At 37.8% G+C, this 22,276-nt stretch overlaps 1 protein-coding gene across 1 annotated transcript in view; it reads right to left on the bottom strand.

Annotated features, from left to right (window-relative positions):
- Positions 1-22,276, bottom strand: part of FIG4 (FIG4 phosphoinositide 5-phosphatase) — a 122,087-nt gene that overhangs the window by 91,981 nt on the left and 7,830 nt on the right. Inside the window, exons 2-5 of the mRNA XM_059401193.1 lie at positions 15,286-15,384; positions 13,716-13,839; positions 5,059-5,215; positions 978-1,028 (exon numbers count right to left, since the gene is read on the bottom strand). Coding sequence (XP_059257176.1) covers positions 978-1,028; positions 5,059-5,215; positions 13,716-13,839; positions 15,286-15,384 — 431 coding nt within the window. The remainder of the gene's footprint in view (positions 1-977; positions 1,029-5,058; positions 5,216-13,715; positions 13,840-15,285; positions 15,385-22,276) is intronic.

Here is a 22,276-nt window from a genome sequence, read left to right as displayed (position 1 = left end):
ATATAGCAAACTTGTTTTTATTTCACAGATAAATAAGTGGTTAACTATATGGACAATATAAAAATAAAGGTAAATAATGCAAAGTATCCCATCAGTGCATAACACCAATAGCCACAACACTCTTAGTCTTGTTTGGTCCTTGGGACTCAAGTCCTTTTTGGAGCATGCTATTTTGTGTTCTCAGTTTTTAGTTTGGATATTACAGCTGACAGAATTTTCCACTTAGCGCAATAACTACATCCCCTAGGCCTACATATTGGTCACATTGGTGGTGGTATAATGTTCTATCATAATGTGCTGTTAGAATTTACTTGCCCATCATTCAGTTACTGCTATTTGAGTTGTCTCTGCATTGACTGGTTTGTGGTTTTGGGACTATCATAAATAGTGAAGCTATAAATGTCTCTTTATAAGAAAGAACTAATATTTTATCTCTTAATTTATTTTCTTAGGATATGTTTTCATAAATACCTATGCCACATTCTTCTTCAGGAATACTATTAATTTAAAAGACCATTAGCATTAAAAACATAATAATAATAAAAAAAATAAAAGACCATTAGCATTATGTTGGTATTGCAACAATTCTTCCTTTTATAAATTTATTTTTATCTAATATGCTAGATTGTTAACTAAAACAATCTGTGACATTGTTACAACTCCGTATTAGAAACTAAATGCAAATTTCATTTTCTAACTAAAAATTGCAAAATAAGAATATTTCATTAAAAACTCCACCTAAAACAAAGATGATTTTTTATAGTGACAATAATTCCCTTATAATTGGTCCATTCAATATTCAAACATTAAATTTTTCAGAGGATGAAATACCTTTATGCTTTTAGATGAAATTACTTGGCCAATGGAAAAAAAAAATAGAGGAAGCACCAGTGTGTCCTCTGATTCTGTTTTTCCACCCTGGAAAATAATACAAATATTTAAGTGACTGACAGGAGAAAACCTAAGTTCAAACTTACCTAAAGTAAAAATTGCTAGATAGGTCCACATTTTGAAAAATTCGTAGATACCTAAGCAAAAAACAACAAAAAGCATATTACATTCACACAATACTATTATTTTTTCATAGCTTCACATATACATTTATATTTGTAAATGCTCTCATTAACACTGAGGAATTAAGGAGTACCTGGCTGACTCAGCTGGTAGAGAATGCAACTCATGATCTCGGGGTTGTGAGTTCACGCCCCATGTTTGGTATAGAGATAGATTACTTAAAAATAAAATATTTAAAAAAAAAAACAAACCTGAGGAATTCAATCCAAAACTGCAGAAGGAAATGCTTCTGAAGCAATCTCTAAGTCTGTTGATTGTCCCTTCAGAGTCCCTTAACTTTATAGTTTGACCATTTCCTTATCATTGGTTATGCCAGAGAGGAAAAGTCACACACTTACATGTGTGGGGAACTTAGACGGGCAAGACAAGTAAACACCATTCTCATTTTTACGATTATGTGCTTTGTAAAAGCTGTGAGGTTGGAGAGCAGAAGGTAGCAAAAACAAGCAAAAATGTTTGCAAAAACCATAATTTGAAGTTGTCAAGTTTTGTAACATAAAAAAAAAAAAAAAGTACAGAATAAAGTATGTGAATAGCTACCTCACGGGATTAATAGATTTTTTTTCATATTTTCTCAACTTTTTAAAGACTTGATCACAAATAGGTGTTGAATTTGTCAAATATATTTTCCACAACTATTAAGATGATCATAATTTTTCCCAACAATATTTTAATATAGTGAACTGCTCTACCAAAATTTTCTAGTGTTGAAAATTTTCTAGTGTTGAAAACACTGCAACCCAGTGTTGCAGGGATAACTTCTACTTGTCATTATGCATGAAATGTTCACTAGTACTCTATCTTATTTCCTAATATTTTACCAAAACTTTCTTTAAGTTTATTTATTTTTTTAGTGATCTCTACACCCAATGTGGGGCTCAAACTCATGACCTGGAGATCAAGAATCACACACTCCTCCAACTGAACAAGGCAGGCACCACCAGATCTTTTAACTTAAGTGAATTATTGAATTATGTAGTTTTATATGTTAAAAGTTTTAACTATCTAGTAATAGTAATTCAGTCTACCTATAACAAGCTATTAATATAACTGTATCTTATTCTCGATAATGTCTATTGCTACATAGTACTAATACTAAAATAATTTCACTCCCTTAAGAAAGTCAAGTCACTATATAGAACAACATAATTTGTTTTACTATTCCTGGTTATAGAATCATAAAGATGAGGTTTATAAATAATACAAACCTCTTCAACTTTTTCCTATCCCTTGGATTCATATGTGCTAGTATGATTCACTGTTTCAAAAAAATTTATTACTGAAGTATAGTTGACAAAAAAATGTTGTATTAGTTTCAGGTATACAACATGGTAATTTGACAATTCCGTACATTATTCAATATTCACCATAATAAGTATACTTACCATCTGTTGTAATGTAACATTATCATAATATTATTGACTATTTTCCCTATGCTGTACTTTTCATCTTCATAACTTATTTATTTTGTAAGTGGAATTTTGAACTTCTAAATTCCCTTCACCTATTTCACCCATTCCCAACCACCTCCCCTCTGGCAACTGCCAGTTTGTTCTCTATATTCATGAGTCTGTTTCTGTGTTTTGGTTTGTTTTTTATTTGTATCGTTTTTCAGATTCCACATATAAATGAAATTGTATAGTGTTTGTCCTTCTCTGATTTATTTCAATTAGCATAACACCATCTAGGTCCATCCACGCTGTCATGAATTGCAAGAGGTCTTTCTCTTTATGGCTCAGTAATATCTCATGGGTGTGTGTGTGTGTGTCTACCACATTTTCTTCACCCATTCACTTTTACTGATGGATACTTGGGCTGCTTCCACATCTTGGCTATTATAGATAATGCTTCAACAAACACTGGGGTACACATACCTTTTCAAATCAGTTTTTATTTTCTTTAGGGAGTACCTAATCTGATTTTAGTGAATATACTATGTCTGCCTGTAAGCTATGTGGGATATAATTTTTTTCAGTTAGTGCAAGACAAAAGGACCACCTTATCCATTAAATTCTTATTTTCATCTGACACAGATTATTTTTTATCAACCCCATTTCCAAATATCATCAAAGACAGTATCACCAGAATCCAAAATATACTGTCTCAGAGGGTCTTAAACAAGAGAGCCACACTACCTTTAAATTTTGGTTTGTATATCTGGAACAACACTATAAAAGTATAGAGTGTAATTAAAATGTAAATTTAAAAACTAAATGGGGGTACCTGGGTGGCTTAGTCAGTTAACATCCAACTCTTGATTTTTGACTCAGGTCATGACCTCAGGGTCATGAGACTGAGTCCCTTGTTAGGCTCAGGTCACTGAGGAACACTGGGGATTGAGCCTACTTGAGATTTACTCTTCCTCTCCCTTTGCCCCTCTCCCACTTTCTCTCTTTAAAAAAAAGTTTTTTTTAAAAGAAAAAAAACTAATAAGCATGCCTAACTTTTTTCCTTTTTAACCTTTATGTTTATTAATAAATATATTTATATATTAAAATGAATCAATTCTATTCTTTTCTCTATCAACATATTAATACACTTTTCCCACATTCCCAAGGCACCAATAATTTTCCTCCAAAACTTAAATCTATAGAAAAATTGGAAGGAAAAAAAAACAGTACAATAAATACCATTCTGTCTTTCATCTGATTTTACTGTTAAATCTCTCTCCTAAACACACACATATACATTCTCTCTCTTTAAATGCACAAGTTACATTTTATTCTAAACCATTTTTAGTAAGTAGCAGACATGATGACTCTTCACTCATAAATATGAAAAAACTTTGGGGGAGGGCGCCTGGGTGGCTCAGTGGGTTAAGCCTCTGCCTTTGGCTCAGGTCATGATCCCAGGGTCCTGGGATTGAGCCCCATATCAGGCTCTCTGCTCAGCAGGGAGCCTGCTTCCCCCTCTTTCTCTGCCTGCCTCTCTGCCTACTTGTGATCTTTCTCTGTCAAATAAATAAATAAAATATTTTTTTTAAATGTGAAAAAAAACAAAATTTCCTAAGTAAGAATATCATGTTTACATTTAAAACTTAATATTGATTCAGTATCACCTGGTATATTATCCATATACAAAGTGTCCCAATAAAGTCCTTTACAGCTATGTGTGTAGGTGTATACGCCAGTATAAGCACACATACATTTTGATCCAGGATCCAACAGATATTCATGCATTGCATTTTGTTGTCATGCCTGTTCTAAAATCCAGAACAGACCTCTGGCTTTTTCTGTCTTCGATGACATTGACATTTTTAAAGAGTCCAGGCCAGCTGTCTTACAGAATGCCCCACAAGGATGGATTTGTCTGATTATTTCCTTATGCTTAGATTTAAGTTAAATGTTTTTAGTAAAGTATAGTCAGAGGGGAGGGTGGGTGAAATGGGTGAAGGGGATTAAGAGGTACAAACTCCCAGTGATAAAATAAGTCACAGGCATGAACAGTACAGCTCAGGGAATACAGCTAATAATATTATAATAATATCGTATGGTGACAGATGGTAGCCACACTCACTGTGGTAAGCACAGCAGAATAAAACAAAAATATATGTATTTTTAGCAAGAAAACTACACAGGTAATTTGTGTCTTTCCCACTGCTTCATACTGAAAGGTAAATAATGTCAGTTTTGTCTCATTATTGGTGACGGTAAGTTTGAACATTTAGGTAATTACATTTGCCATTTTTTTTTCCTCTTTATAAACAAAGTGATTCATGGAGTATATGTTGAGACTGAGTGAATATTCTGTTCCTCAAGAATAACATCTCACGTAATGGCTTTAGCAGCTTTTGTTGATTTTCACCTAAATTACCCATGATAATAAAGGTTTATAATAGACCTTGAACAAAATTATAGGATTCTGAGCTAGTATTTTGCATTTTTAACATATCTATAATCTTTTGAGTATATTTTGTCTTCTAATGGGTCTACCACATTAAAAAAAAAAAGTAGTAAACAGTAGTTACCACCACTAACTACATACCGAGCTTCATCAGGATGAGTAATTCGTACAGAATCATTAGGTATATAGATCATATTTGTATCTTCAATCTTATATATCGCATGGCCGCCAATATCTGCCATCTTCCTCCTTTTAGTTATTAACACAATATAATAGCCTTCTAAAAACCTAACAAAACCTACAGAAAAAAGAGAGACAAAGATAATGTTTCCTACAGTTAGTAATGCTTTTAGATATGTATTTAGAAGGTAAAAGATTTTTGACACATTTCCTACTTTACTTCTATGATTTATAGCTGTACAAATTTTCAGTCATATTATAATTAATCTCTAGAAATATCTGTACTGACATTTATCTCACTTAAAAATACTGTTCTAAACAATTTCGTTTCATTCATTCTTTTATAAATAGGATTGAGGTGCTATAAGCAAAAATATACACAAGATTAAGGGGAGTTGTTATTTAATAGGTATAGAGTTTAATTTCACAAGATAAATAGTCCTAGAGATCTGTTGGACAAGGCACATATAGTTAACACTACTGTACTGTATACTTAAAAATGGCTAAGACTGTAATGTATATGTAAAATAAGTCAACATATATACTAGCAAGAAGTATATAAAAACAAACAGAATGTGAATTGTGTAAGACTGATGAATCACAGACCTGTACCCCTGAAACAAATAATGCATTATATGTTAATAAAAAAACAAACAAACAAACAGAAAACCAAGTAAGTTCTCAGAAACTTACAGACCTATGCTAACATGCACTGTGAACCTTGACAAGGGATAAAAATTAAGCACCTCCCTAAATTCGTTTGATCACAGAACTTCATCCTCTTTTTTTTTTTTTTTAAGATTTTATTTATTTATTTGACAGACAGAGATCACAAGTAGGCAGAGAGGCAGGCCGAGAGAGAGGAAGGGAAGCAGGCTCCCTGCTGAGCAGAGAGCCCGAAGCGGGGCTCAATCCCAGGACCCTGGGATCATGATCTGACCCGAAGGCAAAGGCATTAACCCACTGAGCCACCCAGGAGCCCCTCATCCTCTTTTTTGAAAAAGAAATAATTAGGGACACCTAGGTGGCTCAGTTGGTTAAGCAGCTGCCTTTGGCTCAAGTCATGATCCCAGCATTCTGGGATCGAGTCCCACATCGGGCTCCTTGCTTGGCAGGGAGCCTGCTTCTCCCTCTGCCTCTGCCTACCACTCTGTCTGCCTGTGCTCGGGTGCTCTCTCTCTAACAAATAAATAAATAAAATCTTAAAAAAAAAATCATTAACCAATGGATAAATGTTCCGAGAAACATACTTTGGAACATATTGCTTAAAAGGAAGAACAAACTACACAGACTCCTGATTACTAGTGGCAAAACCCAACTTGAGCCAGCTTTTTAAAAAAGAAATTTACATTAAGGATACTGAGAGGATCCATGAAAGCAAAGGGCAACAACAGGATTGGGCCTCAGAAAAACACCCAGTCAAGATGCATCTCTGCACATGTGCTCCATTCTTGCCTCCCTCCATAGACTAGCCTCCCCCACAGACTAGCCTCCTCCACTTCTCTGGGTGATGTGTTGAGAAACACAGCTGCTAATAGCTCTAGACTTTACATCCAAAAGCTTCACTGGGGAAAAACAATTTTTTTTTTTTAATCAATCCAATTCCAGAATTCCTAGGGAAGGACTTGGACTGGCCTAACTTGGGTTGTGGACCTAGCCATAGACTAATCAATGGCTGTCAAGCTATAGAATCATAATGCACTGAAAGCCATTAATATAATAACTAGGTGACTTAGATGGGGCAAGGAGAAGTGGTGCCAGACCCCAGAAAAGTGGAGGGTTTTAACAAATCCAGTAAATTGCATATCCTTCATGCAATCTTCCACAAGTATCATTTGTGATAGTTAGGCCTTTTATGAATGTTGAAGTGTTATAAAGTTATATTTTATGTCAAATCACTGGAGTACATATGTTGTACCTTGGTGGATAAAGAAAGACCATATGTGTTATGTTCAGAAGCACTAAGTTCTCCGTGACATGCCAATTACTCTACAGTCTTGGTTAACAGATTTCTGGCTCCCAGAACTTTGGCTTTGGGAGTAAAAACTAACTCCCTTTGAGGAGTAGGGTCATTTCCAAAATGTCAACATGAGGGGCGTCTGGGTGGCTCAATGGGTTAAAGCCTCTGCCTTTGGCTCAGGTCATGATCCTAGGGTCCTGGGATTGAGCTGTTCTTTGGGCTCCCTGCTCTGTGAGGAGCCTGCTTCCCCGCCCCCGCTCTCTCTCTCTCTCTGCCTGCCTCTCTGCCTACTACTTGTGATCTCTGACTGTCAAATAAATAAATAAAATCTTTAAAAAAAAAATGTCACCATGAGGAGCCCAGTAGACCTTCTCTCCAGTGAAACTAATATAACTGGTGAAATTTATAAAAATAAAACAAAACTTTCAAAGTTTCTGGAAACTGTCCTAATAGCATATAGCAAATGGAGAAATATTTATTCAAGAAAATCTACTGAGCCTTGGTAACAACAGCAAGTGTGTGGTATCTGAATCATAACCTGCTTCTCTTTGACACCCCACTCCCAGTCCAGTGTGACAGAGTATCTACTCCTGGCAGGAGTAGCCAAGAAGATAGTGCTTTTCCTTCTCTCCCCACTTCTCATTATAAGGCCATAGTTTCTGCTCAGAAGGTGCAAGCCACTAGAATATCTCATCCAGTTCAGCTCTGTGATACTGGACCTCTATTCCCAAGCAAGCCACACTGAGATCTGGGGCTTCCTTCTTCTTCCCAGCTCCTACTCATAAAGTGGTGGTTCTACTCCAGCATAACTGGTCAAGAATACTGGGTCTGCATTGACCTCACCTGCGCTCACTCATAGGATGAGTCAGATACAATCATATAGCTGACTTCCTACCAGAAACAACGGAGGCCACAAGGCTGTGGGATAACATATTCAAAGCACTGAAAGGAAAAAAAAAAACCTGTCAATCAAGAATCTTATATCTAGCATGACTATCTTTCAAAACTAACTCTCTCATGTGTACATGTACTCTCTCTCAGTCTCTCTTAGAATGTTACATTCTATGAAGTCTGAGCCAGGATCTTGATGCTATGAACTTTCGCTCTACAAGTGACAAATACCCACTGTCTGTGTCTTGTAATTCTCAGCTGATAAAAAAGAAAAAGGAAATTAGTAATTGACTATATTAACATAAATGAGCTAAAACATATAAAAAAAAAAGTTGCCTCAAAGATTTTATGAGCTAGACTGAGGAAAGATGCTGTTAAAATAGTGAAAAATACTTGCATTATAGAGATTCACAAAGCACAAACTGCTTTCAACAAAGTGTTCATTTACTCCTTTCTTTGCCTTAGAGACTAGCAAAAATATTCCCTGATTAAAGATAGAGGACATAGGAATAGGGAGTAAAAAAGCTGATGACAATCTCATTAAAAGCAAGTTAGAAAGAAGCTACCCTTTTAGAAATATAAAACTTCTAAAAGTAAAGCCCTTGGAAGCAGCATAAAATCTTCCACGTCTCATCATGGAATAATAAATATTTCCAAAATGAAGGAGTTTTCCTTTTATTTTTGTTATACTTATTTCTTTTTTTAATGATTTTTATATTAATTTTTATTACATATATTTTCACACCATAAAGGTACATGGATTAAGAAGTGATCCTGCATGTACCCACTACCTAGTTTGTTAGTTTTCTAATTACTTTTCAGTGTACCAGAATTCATTGTTTATGCACCACACCCAGTGCTCCATACAATACGTGCCCTCCACAATACCCACCACCAGGCTGGCCCAACTTCCCACCCCCCACCCCTTCACAACCCTCATTGTTTTTCAGAGTCCATAGTCTCTCATGGTTCATCTCCCCATCCAATTTCCCTCAATTCCCTTCTCCTCTTCATCTCCCCATGTCCTCCATATTTCTTATGCCCCACAAATAAGTGAAACTATATGATAATTGACTCTCTCTGCTTGACTTATTTCACTCAGCATAATCTCTTCCAGTCCCGTCCATGTTGATAAAATATACTTATTTCTTATACAAAAAAATCTCTGCAGTAATTTCCCAACCTACTTTCCAACTGAATTTTAATTTTGCTTTTAGCTCAAGACTACTTATACCATTCTACTTTTCTCTTCATAATGTGAATACAGGAAAGAAAATATATTGCACAAAAGAGACTCTTCTACCAGCACAAATGCCTTCAGTATATTATAAGTGAAATTATTTTCTTCTTCCTTTTTATGACCAACGGGAATTGTTGCTCCCTTTTTTAAAAGGTTCCTATCCAACCTAGCCAACAATTAAAACAATTAAAAGACTTGAGTACGGCACACACAACTTCAGGAGTCAGCCCATTCATCACTTTAACACACTCAAATGAGAACAGGTTTTTTCATCTTCATTCTGTGTACTTCTGACCCCAGACCAATTTCACTGAGTACTTCCAAGAAGCCAAGATGACAGTCATCATGCAAAAATGATCTCTCTCTCCAAGTAGAGAAGGCTGTTTCATCTGAAATGGACACCAAGCAAAGTATATAAAAAACGACAGTGTAAGAGGTTGTAGTGGGAGTGCTGGTGGCTGAAGAGGATCCCACCAACAGTGAAGAACGCAATATTCCTGTTTCAGAGATCACCATGCCAGCTAGTCATTATCTTAAAAGCCTTCAGGAAGAATAGCACTTTGGCAGAGAAACATGAAAAACCTCCACAAGGTGCATAGGACCTTTGCACAACAGAGCTCTCTAGAACCAAAGTGACACTCTAATACCACACTTACTGCTCCCTCACTTGCTTGAGGCTCATACTGTTTTTGTTGTCTTCATTATTATCTTGGATCTGCAGTCCATTTCTAAGGGTTGTGCTTTAAATAATAATGGAGTCCATCACTTAGTTTGCTACAATGATACTTACTCTACTGCCCCCCTGCAACATACTAGCAACTGAAAAGACTACCCTCGGACAGGTGACATAAGCAGAAAAAGGCCATAAACCTGAAGCTTTGTACCAAAAGGGGCTGGCATGGTTACAGAGCTCAGTCTAGTGGACTACAAGTAACCATGGGCATCTGAGTGGCTCAGTCAGTTGAGCACCCAACTCTTTATTTCAGCTCAGGTCATGATCTTAGGGTTGTAAGACTGAGCCCCACATAAGGACTCTCTCTCTCTCTCCCTCTGCCCCAAGTCCCCCTTCTGCCCCTTAAAAAAAAAAAAAAAAAAAAAAAAAAAAGGAAAAAAGGAAAAGACTACAGGTAACCATCCACTGACTCCATCCATGTATCCCAAGACCAGATAAAACAACTTTGGGAGGGTTGCTCACGATCCTCGTCAGTGGTTTCCCAAATCTCCTGCTGGCCATTACATAACAATGGAGCAGGTCAGAAATGTACAAGGTAAACCAATTTCCCATGTCTAGGGCCCAGCAATGATAGCAATGCTCCATAAGCTTTTCATGGGTACTAAGCCCATGAAAAGACAAGTACATAAACTGAAACTAAGAATATAGAAACTTTAGAGCAATTTGAGACTGTTACAACATCTGAGGTGCATGACCAATGAACTTGCCTTGAACAGGCATAGATTAGCCTGGGTATTACTGAACTTGTAATTGTAACATGTAATGTGTTACATGTGGCCAACCTGCAGACCAGTTATGTACAGAAGGATCATGTGTTGGTCTGTGACACAATGGTGGAAAAAATATGGTCTATTACTACAGGTAAGAAAGACTCACTACTCTTGATTCTCACCAATGGTGAACTAAATGAAGCATGACAGCAATCTAAAAATATTCCAACAAAATAGGATTCACAAATCAAGCAGCTGAAAAAAGTTAACTGAGAAAATATTTGGCCATAGGATAGAAGACAACCAACCATTCTAGTCATATACACATTAATCTGACAACAAGACTATACATTTTTCAAAGATAGGCATCCCTCATTATTTCTAAGACAGTACTTACTAGACAAATCATAGACTTTCATTAACTCCCTATTTACTCTTCACTCATTCTAAGCTTTATTTACAGGGCTGAACAAGAATACATAAAATACATTTCCATAAAAATAATAAATCCTAACTTAGTACGTTATTGTGTCACTTTACTGGTAGGTCAGTCTTTCAGTGACTTCATTATCCAAAGACAGTCTCAATCCTAAGAGGCCTCTAACCATAAGAGAAATAGCTACCACAACAGCTCAGAATGTCAGAGAAATGTCAGAGAACGTCAGAGAAATAAGACACCTTCAGCTCTCACCCAAAGTTTACTAATACTTGTGTATACAATGAATGACTGGTTACAAACCTAATTATCCATTGATACAAATCAAGCTTCTGGTTTTACAAGTTTAGTTATCCATAGATTTCAAATGAGGCAGAGACTACTGCTAGAAGGAACTATGCCAAGAACCATGAAGGATGACTAAAGAACCATAAAAACAAAACAGGACCATGGTTTAGAGGCCATTTAAATGTAAAGGCAAACTGCCCAGTACAACTCCAGAATACCCAAGGGCAGTTATTTTTAAATAGTTCAATAACTGATCTTCAGTTCATTACTCTTAATCACTAAGGAAAAAACCCTGGCTAATGAGGCATTCAATACTGCATACACCTTAGGAAATTTCCACTTAAAGAAGTTATCATAAAGTATCAGCATTTTTTAAAGATTTTATTTATTTATTTATTTGTCAGAGAGAAAAAGAAAGAGAGCACAAGCAGGGGGAACAGCAGGCAGCGCAGGCAGAAGGAGAAGCAGGCTCTCTGCTGAGCAAGGAGCCCCACGCGAAACTCAATCCCAGGACTCTGGGATTGTGACCTGAGCCGAAGGCAGCAGCTTAACTGACTGAGCCACCCAGGTGCCCCCAAGAATCAGCATTTAAAGAAATAGCTTCAGTGTAATAAGTAACTAATACTGAAATTAAACCTACTGTATTTAAGACACATTGTATTTCCAGTTTTTTTTTTTTTTAATTTAAAATATATGCAACACTTAAAGTAGAACTTAACACTTACGGAATTTATGGAATTTGAACACATGAACTCACTTGACTTCCATCTACAAGCACACATCTGTTGAATATGTAACTTCAACATACTTGTCAAGACTAAGCAGGAAGTATAGAAAAGGGGCCAGTCCTAAGAGGAAACTAAACCCACCTACCATTCTTGACCTTCCCTAGACACGAAACAGACCGGAAGGGATCACACATGAAGAGCTGTGAGAGCGCACTGAGAGAAACTTCAAATACAGCAGAACGTAACCAAAGATTTAACAAATACAGAGTCACAGAATAGAAAGTGCTAATCAGGAAAATGCAAGACTTTGAAACTATATAGCAGAGTTGAGTCCATATTAATTTTGTTAACAATTTTGTTACCAATCAGTCAACATTGCATACAGCCTAGCAGGTTTAAAAAAATACAAAGATACTGTTGTTAAATGTTTAAAACAAACAAACAAACAAACAAACAAACTCAGACTCAAAATCAGGCTCTGGCAACAGAGAAGCAGAGACAGAACTGCCCTCTGCTTGACTGCCAAGGCCCCATGCAATCTGGCCTCACCAAACTCCATGCCAACATTTCAGGACCCACGGACGTCTTCACGCCTATGCCTCTGCCATCATCCCTACTGGGGTTCTCTGACCTCTTCCCCACATCCATCCAAGTTTTATTCCTCTTTCAGATCCAGTTGGAGTCTCTTTTTGCCCAGGAAATCTTTCCTAGACACTCCTGGTCCAAGTCATCTGCCTCTTACATAATCTCCACTCTCATTTAATTTTCACTACAGAGCTTGGCTTTTAACCATCATCTTGGAGTTACCTCGAGCATATTCGTTTTTGTCCCTCATCCTAGTGTTGTCAGCCTAAGACTCCCAGGGACAGATCCACAGAACAGAAAAGACAGGTTATTGACTCACCACAAAGAAAGATGGTGTCCACACCAGACTGTAGGGCATCTCACTGTTGTCCCAAAGCTAGACAGCAGAATCCTTAAAAGCCAAAACCACGTTTGACTTTGGTTGTGAATAAATGAAGTAAAGGCGTCTTTATCAGATTTGGGGGAAGGAACGAATTTAAGTAAAATTCAAATGGAGAGGTTCAAACAAACCAGAACTGTATCTAAAATGATCAACATCAAGTCTGGACTGTGACGCAGATGTTCATAGTCTGAGCTAGTTTTTTACTTTTTCATTCCTCACCAAGCTAGACAACAGACTTCTTAAAGGCCAAAACCACTTTTATACTTATTCATATCCTATATGAAACCGAACAGCACATACCAGATGCTATATAAAGGCTCTTTGAGGGCGCCTGGGTGGCTCAGTGGGTTAAAGCCTCTGCCTTTGGCTCAGGTCATGATCCCAGGGTCCTGGGATCGAGTCGCACATCGGGCTCTCTGCTCAGCAGGGAGCCTGCTTCCTCCTCTCTCTTCCTGCCTCACTGCCTACCTGTGATCTCTGTCTGTCAAATAAATAAATAAAATCTTTTAAAAAAAAAAAAAGGCTATTTGACATCTGACTGATGGATAATAAAATTTTATAAACAACCAAAGGCACAGATGATGGGTTATAATTATAAAACCACATTAAGCAGTCTATTTAGGAAAAATAAAAAAGAGGTAGTAAGAAGGAAGTACATTTCTTACCTACAACACCAAATGCTGAAACAGCTCGAAATAACCCAGAGGAGCCTTTCTGTCCCATCTTTGTTCTATTTCCTAGATCCAAGCGGCCAAGAAGTTCTCTCACTTCTTGTTGAGTATATACATGCTAAAAACAAGCAAATTTAATTTGTAAGATTGTGCTTATTCTTTAGATAATTTATTGCCTATAAGAATCACTAGCTATTTCACAGAAAAGTACATAATAGTGCACAACTAAGCTGTAATGTTAAAAGCCAATAAATTCTTTAATAATAGCAATTATGGGTGGTTACCGGATCATATGTCACTATACCAAAAAATTTTGTCAAAACCTCACCTTCTGGGGCACCTGGGTGGAGCAGTCTATTAGGCATCTAATTCTTGGTTTTGGCTCAGGTCATGATCTTATAGGGGTCATGGGATCGAACCCTGTGTTGGGTTCTGTGCTTAGTGCAGGATCTGCTTTACATTCTTCCTTCCTCCCCTTAAGTCCCTCCCCGTTTGCTCACACTCTCTCTCGCTCACTCACTAAGAAATAAATAAAATTCTTAAAAAAAAAACCCACAAAACTTATTTTCTGAACCATACATTAAAGATCATAAGCAAATTTCAAGAAATCTGTGAACTTCTTAGAGCTGTGTGCAAAGTTTTGAATGTGCATACAAATATGTATTTTTATGAGGCCCACAGATTCTCAGATTCTTAAAGAAATCCCTGATCAACTGTTCCCATCCCCAAGTAAAACCAAGAATCAAAACATTATATTAATAAAAACTCCCATAATAGGGGGAGAATGAAGAATAATCCCCAAGAGGGCTAGAAATCACAATATACAATTTATCCAAAATTATAATAACATAGAAGAGTTTTGCAAAGAACTTAGTGAAAATGCATTGCAAACTGTAGCTACCCACATAGTTGAGAAACCAGTAATCAGCACAGGTTCAGGATATTCCCAGACAGAAGGTAAGTCAGGTTCTCTCATTTGGAAGAGTTAAAATTGTTCAATACCATCATGCTATATTTCACTTTTGTCTAACAGTCTCATGTTTTTGTGTTACCTGAATTAAGTCTGTATTCCTGCTCTGGCTAATACAACAACTGGATAAGAACAGCATCACATTTCTCTCATGCATAGCAAGTCACCAGAAGATCACCCGGAGGTGATTTTTAGCAGCATAATAAAAAGTCTGCAGCACAAAAGTCCGCCCTGACTGCAAGTAGCTTCATATTAAAGCACAGTAATACATAATCTCTTCAGTACATGCAATACTGAGTGAGATTAAATCCTGAAAATACCACTTCTTCAAGAAAATATATTCACTACCTCATCCAAAGAGTTTGCTTTGTAAAACAAATCACAATGAAGGACAAAGTGTAATTCCAGCATACTTTGTAATATCAGTAATTCCTAGACACCAGATTAGAGATTTAAATTCTAGCCACCATGAAAAATAATTGTAATTGTCAGATGCCTGATTAAAAAAAGAAAATAAATATATCAGTAAAAGCTTTTTGTACCTTTAACAGGTACAAAAGTTACTGTTTGTCTTCAGGTTTGCAAGATACTCACCCTATCATCAATTACGACCAAATCTTTCGGTTCTGTTCTATCAATCTTCAAAACACGGTACTTTGTTTCTGCATGATTGCTCCCAACTAGGAAGTATCTCTATAAGTGGAAAAAAATGTCATTAGTTTTTTAAGGCATTTTTCCTTATACACATTTTATAAACACTTTGGTTTTTGAAATTAAATACTGTAATAAAGTCAGGTTACTTTTGAAAAGAAGTATTTCTGTTAAACATAACTGGCAGATTAAAGAAAAGCTGATTCTAAAAGGTCAATGAAATATTCTTAGTGATGTCATGATAAATATCAGTCTGGTATTTGAAATGTACCCAATAACCAGGTCAGGTTAACTTAATTAAATTATATACAGATCAACCTAACTGATTGGAGACTGTTGTTTAAACTTTGCCAGGAAGAAGCAGCTCTAGTAAGAATTAGAAAGCTCAAAATACAATTAGGAATGCTTAGACAATTATAGCTATGGAAATATTAAAATTTTATCAAATAAATCTTTACAAATTTTTTGTAAAACATGGAAAATTAATTTAATATAGCAACTATAAAAAACTACAAAGTCCTATAAAAAATTTAAATGAGTATAGTTTCCCAAATCGTTTTTTAAAAATAAGCTACAGGAAATAATTAATATTCTTTCTGTTCTGAATACTTCCTTGGTACATTATACCTGAGCACATCAGTCTTCTTAAATAAACACTAAGAATAAAATTAATAATTAAAATATTAAAAAATAATAATCTTGGGGTACCTGGGTGGCTCAGTGGGTTAAGCCTCTGCCTTTGGCTCAGGTCATGATCTCCAGGTCCTGGGATCGAGCCCCACATCAGGCTCTCTGCTCAGTGGGGAACCTGCTTCTCCCTCTCTCTCTGTGCCTGCCTCTCTGCCTACTTGTGATCTCTCTCTGTGTCAAATAAATAAAATCTTTAAAAAAAAAAAAATAAATAAAAAAAAATAATAATAATAATAATCTTAAATTTAAAGAAAATGTTTTAAGAAAACTTAAAGATGGCGAGTAACTTCTAAGAAAATAAGTGAAACGCATTAGGAAAAATACATAAAGATGTTCTCCTCTAAAAATGTCTTTAAAAGTGGCGCTTTTTCAACATAGCAAAATTGAGAAAACATTGCTCCAATCAACTAGCATTTTACCATCTCATCGGTCAGTTAATATTTAGATACACAAAATAAGTAACAAATAAGATTCTCTAGATTAATGGCCAAACTGAAGTATGCAAACCATGGGGATTCAGAGCAAAAAAGATTAACATGCAGTGGTAGAGGTACAGAAAATGTCAGAGAAGTCTGGACTTGAATTGAGCCTTAAAGGATGGGAAAGATTTTTAAAAGTAAGATTTTGGTGTATATCAGAAGATGATTGGGGGCCCTGGGTGGCTCAGTGGGTTAAAGCCTATGCCTTCCGCTCGGGTCATGATCTCGGGATCCTGGGATCGAGCCCCGCGTCAGGCTCTCTCCTCGGTGGGGAGCCTGCTTCCCCCTCTTTCTCTGCCTGCCTCTCTGCCTACTTGTGATCTCTCTTCTCTGTCAAATAAATAAATAAAAATCTTAAAAAAAAAAAAAAAGAAGATGAGTACTTGATTATAGTAATACTAGATTGGCAGTATTTCTGCCAATTTTTTGGTGGAATTTTTTATTATTAAGTATAAATCCGTTTACAAAGTTCTGACCTAGACTTCCAGGCTAAACAGAACTAAACTATGTGTTAAAAGATGACTGGTTCTGGGGGCATATACTCCAGCCCCTGCACCACCCCTGCTAAGGCCTGGGGGTGGGGAGGATGTCAGGAGGAATGGTGCCTGAAATTATTAAACACAAATTCAATTAAAAGATGATTGATTAGCCCAATCTTAAGAGGAAAGCTAGGGAAAAAAATGGAATCCCTGATCTCCTAGGAGGGGTACAGTTTGAAGGATACTACCAGTTATAATGAGATAAAAATACAGCAATTTTAATAAAATTAGTAAACTAACTTAAGATACCCAGTGACCGGGACTTGATGCACTGAGGGAGCAGCCAGAAGGACAGGAACAATAAGAGGCAGGGTCAAAGACTCAGGGCACGGCTCCAGCTAATTCCCGTGGGACCCCGCTGGGACCCCACTCTCCACTAAGAGGAGGTTGGTGGTCACCAACCCAATAAAATGAACTTCAGAAGGATGGTTTGTAAGTTATACATGTTTGTTTCTTTAGTTTTTTTTTTTTAAGATTTATTTATTTGACAGACAGAGATCACAAGTAGGCAGAGAGAGAGGGGGAAACAGGCTCCCTGCCAAGCAGAGAGCCCAGTGTGGGGCTTGATCCCCAGACCCTGAGACGAGGACCTGAGCTGAAAGCAGAGGCTTAACCCACTGAGCCACCCAGGCAACCCAGCTATACATGTTTGTTAGCAAAAAAGGGAGCCACCATCTTGAGGACTTGAGGAAAACAGTCCCCATGAGAGGAAACAGAAAGCACAAGGACCTGAAGGGGAAGAAGCTTGGCGTGTTTGTTCAAGGAACAAGATGAAGCGAGAAAATGCTCATGAAACAGCTAATACGGTGATGAGTGTTCAACACAAAGAAGGCATCTAATGGCTGTTAGTTCCTTTTCTCCCCCTCACTTTTTAAGATGTCAGTGAGTCTCTGCCACTGAATGCAGAAAGAGATACAAAGTCAGAGGGGAAAAAAGAAGAGTACTTTAGAGAAAGAAAAACACGTACAGACCAGAATGGAGCCAGAATGGGAGAATGCACAAATCTTATTAGCAGTCAGTCCTTGTCCTCAGCAGAGAAGAGCATGTAAAGTAACAACCGTGAGTGGCATGTCATAATAGAAGGATGAACTGGGTGATGGCAACACAGGAAGGACACTCACTTAACACATCTGGGGAGGCTTGGAGCAAGTGATCCAGAGGCTGGTGTCCCGATGCTGAGTCTGGCCTTGAAGGACCTCTCATAAGGACTCCATGTACAGCGCCAAGACAAGACAAGTGATACCTACTGTCTCCACCTGCAACCATCTTCTCTCGTCACCTTCCCAAAACACTTTCATTTTTATGTATAGCACTGACTTCTGAAGACCTTACCTGAATTTACTTAGGATGTCTGACCCCTTCACTTAATTATATGCACTGAGAGGCTGGGACCTCTGGTTGGTACCTTGGTTCCATAGACATGGAGTAAATATTAGGTAAAGAATGCCACCTATTTAATTTGCTGGGTAACTTTCTACAGGGTTTACCCATCTTTTTTGGGTAAGTTGATCTCTCAGTAAGGAAGAACATCACAGCGTTAAGGAAGGCAAAATCCCTGAATGAAGTTCCTAGAATTTTAATAGATCCAAGAAAATTGAAAGAGAAATTGCATTAGGACTTTGCTTTGGCAGCTTGTGATAAAAAGTTGTGATTCCTGAGTACTAGTGGGCCAATGATCTATGGGCCTTCAGACCACCCCCATGGGAGGGCAGATACTGAACATATCAGGCCAGACTCTCTCAAAGACTCCATGAAGAGGAGAACAAACAGCTAAAATCCACAGAATTTACAAACGGATCTGAGTGGGGGAAAAGAAAAAGGAAGCAAATGTAACTATCCACATTTTCTCCTGAATCCTAAAACTATTTTGTGCAGAAAAAGCGACCTCATGTGGAGCCAGTTAGGTGGGAAAGAAAACCACAGCTCCAGCTTGGCCTGCTGTTGTGGATAGTCTCACTTGCCTGCACTGCCCTCTGGTGGACAGTTGGCCACCAACTTTTACACCCATTTTTCTAAGCGTGTCGTCAATCCACTTACTTTGGTTTGAGCCTGCTGGTGCCACTTACTGATTTAGGGAAGGACTGTAGGGAGGCAGGTTGGAAGAGAAACCAAAGAGTTCTGCTGTAACATGCCCAATGAAGTCAAGTGAGAACTTCTGAGTCTGGAGCTCAGAGGACAGATCTTAGGGTGTGTCAACAGCATATACATGGCCTTCAAACTCATGGGACTGGATTAAACCTAGTATGGAGAGTGAAGATAGAGACAGAGCCCCCAAAACACTAGCTTTGAAAAGCACTCTATATAAAATTATTCAGAGGCTGGATACAGATAAGGAACCAGGTTGGAAGACTGAGAAAAATGGCCAGCGTTTTTGGAAAAAAAACCCAGAGCAGCATGGAATCATCAAAGCAAAGGGAGGAGACCATCTGGGAAAGGAGGAAGCCATCACGTCCACATCAAAAGCTGCTGAGACTGGGCAGTCGCTCTGGAAAACAGTATGGAGGGTCTTCAGAAAGTTAAAAATAGGGGCACCTGGGTGACTCAGTGGGTTAAAGCCTCTGCCTTCGGTTCAGGTCATGATCCCAGAGTTCTGGGACAGAGCCCCACATGGGGCTCTCTGCTCAGCAGGGAGCCTGCTTCCTCCTCTCTCTCTGCCTGCTGCTCTGCCTACTTGTGATCTCCGTCTGTCAAATAAATAAATAAAATCTTTAAAAAAAAAAAAATAGAACTACCCTACGATCCAGCAATTGCACTACTAGGTATTTATCCAAAGGGTACAAACATAGTGATTCAAAGGGGCACATGCACTCCAATGTTTACAGCCCCCATGTCCAGAAAGAATAGCAAAAACATGGGGACAGCCCAGATGTCCACTGACAGATGAATGGATCAAGATGGACTACTACTCAGCCATCAAACATCTGCACAACATGGACGGAGCAAGAGGATATTACGCTAAGTGAAAAAAAGTCAGCGGAGAAAGACAAATAACATGATTTCACTCAAATGTGGAATTTAAGAAACAAAACAGAAGAATGTAGGGGAAGGGAAGGAAAAATAAAATAAGATAAAAACAGAGAGGGAAGCAAACCATAAGAGACTCTGAACTCTGGGAAACAAACTGAAGGTTTTTGGAGGTGCGGGGGGAGGACGGGGTAACTGGGTGATGGGCATTAAGGAGGGCACTTGATGTAATGAGAACTGGGTCTTATATGCAAATGATGAATCACTAAGTTCTACCCTTGAAACTAATAATATACTATATGTTAACTAAATCAAATTTAAAAATTAAAAAATTTTTTTAAGGAAATTAAAGAGAGAAAAACAAAAATAAAAACAAAAAATGCTGAGAGGTCAAGGAAGATGAGGACATGAAAGTGCCCAGGGGGTCTAACAACAGGATCTTTTGAGTGGCTGTTCTATGGGCAATTTTAGTGCTACGGTGGGGACAAAATCCATAACACAGCCGTTCAAAAAGCAAATGAATACTCTTCTGGATAAAGATGAAGAAGTGAATACCTCTGTTCCTTCCAAACACTTTACTAAAAAATACAGTAAGTTTTTTTATGTTCACTTTTTTGTTTTTTTTTACATAAACCCCAAGGGCAAAGAGAAGAGTGGAGATAGCAACCACAAAAATAAAAAAAAATCATTTGAGACTTAAAAGCATGCCCAAGAAAGCTGAACCCTAAGCAGACAGTGGAGAAGTCAAGAAAGAATCCAATTTACACTACAGAACTCCCAAAAGGCATGGAAATTTGTGGCATCTCTTATCTCTGGTAGTGGGAGTGTAAAAATTCAGAAAATTGAAGATAAAAAGAAGATAACTCAAGCTCCTAAAGAGAAAAAAAAAAAAAGAACAGGCTTCAAATCAAAGATCAAGGATCAAGAACGGAATAATATTATAAATTCTCAACAGCAACACCAGAAGACAAGAACATCACGCCTTCAAAATTCTAAGAGAAAATGCATTTCGATCTTTCATTCAACATTAAATCTGTTCATCAAATGTGAGGCTGGGATAAAAACATTTTAGGAATGTACAGGCTCAAAAAAAGTACTGCCCATGAACCGTTTCCCACGAAGCAACTGGAGGAGGAACACCACCAAAATGAGGCCACACATCCAGGAAGAGGAAGACACAGGATGTGGGGAAGTGAGTCCATCCCAGCTGGACTGCCTGAGGCACATACACGGGCCAGTACCTACGACCCAACACCCGCTGGGGAAAACGCTTGTGTGTGTGTGTTTGTACATATGCTGGGGGGGGCGGGGGTTGGCAGAAATGGGGGTGAAGAAGTAAGATACCCCAAGAAAACCATATTTAAATGCCCATTAAGATGGAAGATGATCTGAGCTGGCCCTCTTCTGGAAAGTGAAGTATCACTTTTCAAGAAAAAGCTTAACATTTCAACAAGTAGCTTTAACAGTGGTGACTTAGTATGAAGATGAATGTGTTTCTAAAATATATACATGAGCTGCAAATGGAATATAATAGGTAATCCATTTAACAGGAAGTTCAGTATCTATTAACATTATTATCTCCTTTTATAATGACAGGCTAATTAATCACTCACTTTTCATCTGAGGGAATAAAATCAGCTTTCTTCAAAGAGAGGAAATTTTAAGGTTGCCTGACAGCTTCAATTAATGTTAAACTTCACTTGAACTTTCAGAATAAAGATTTTATGTTTTAAAGATCACCATGAAGTTACCTCGCACACTCTAACAGTATTACGGGCCTGCCTCTTCGCCTATCCCAGCAATCCCACAATCAGTAAGGCAGCTCAAAAAGAAATGAGCCTCTGAGGGTCAAAAAGGATGTCTCCAGATTCACTCTTTTAAAAAAAAAAAAAAAAGAGAGAGAGAGATTTTATTTATTTATTTGAGAGATCACAAGTAGGCAGAGAGGCAGGCAGAGAGAGGGGCAGAAGCAGGCTCCCCGCTGAGCAGAGAGCCCACTGGGATCATGATCTAAGCAGAAGGCAGAGGCTTAACCCACTGAGCCACCCAGGCGCCCCCAGATTCACTCTTTACAGCTTCAGGGTTTAACTGATGGAGAAACTTCAGATCCCCGTAGAAATAAGTGGAAACTTGGTCACCTTCAACCCCACCTTCTAAATCAGCTATAATCACTCTGCTTCTCTCTCCTGTTCTATATCCTTTGATTTCCTGCTCCAATCCCTTAGCCAACTGTGTCTTATATTGTTCTCTCCTGTTCCCTCA

Source organism: Mustela nigripes, chromosome 5 (genome assembly GCF_022355385.1).
Source record: "Mustela nigripes isolate SB6536 chromosome 5, MUSNIG.SB6536, whole genome shotgun sequence".
Classification (NCBI taxonomy): Eukaryota; Metazoa; Chordata; class Mammalia; order Carnivora; family Mustelidae; genus Mustela; species Mustela nigripes.
Note: the sequence above shows the minus strand (reverse complement) of the source record. Positions and strands in the feature narration are given on the sequence as shown.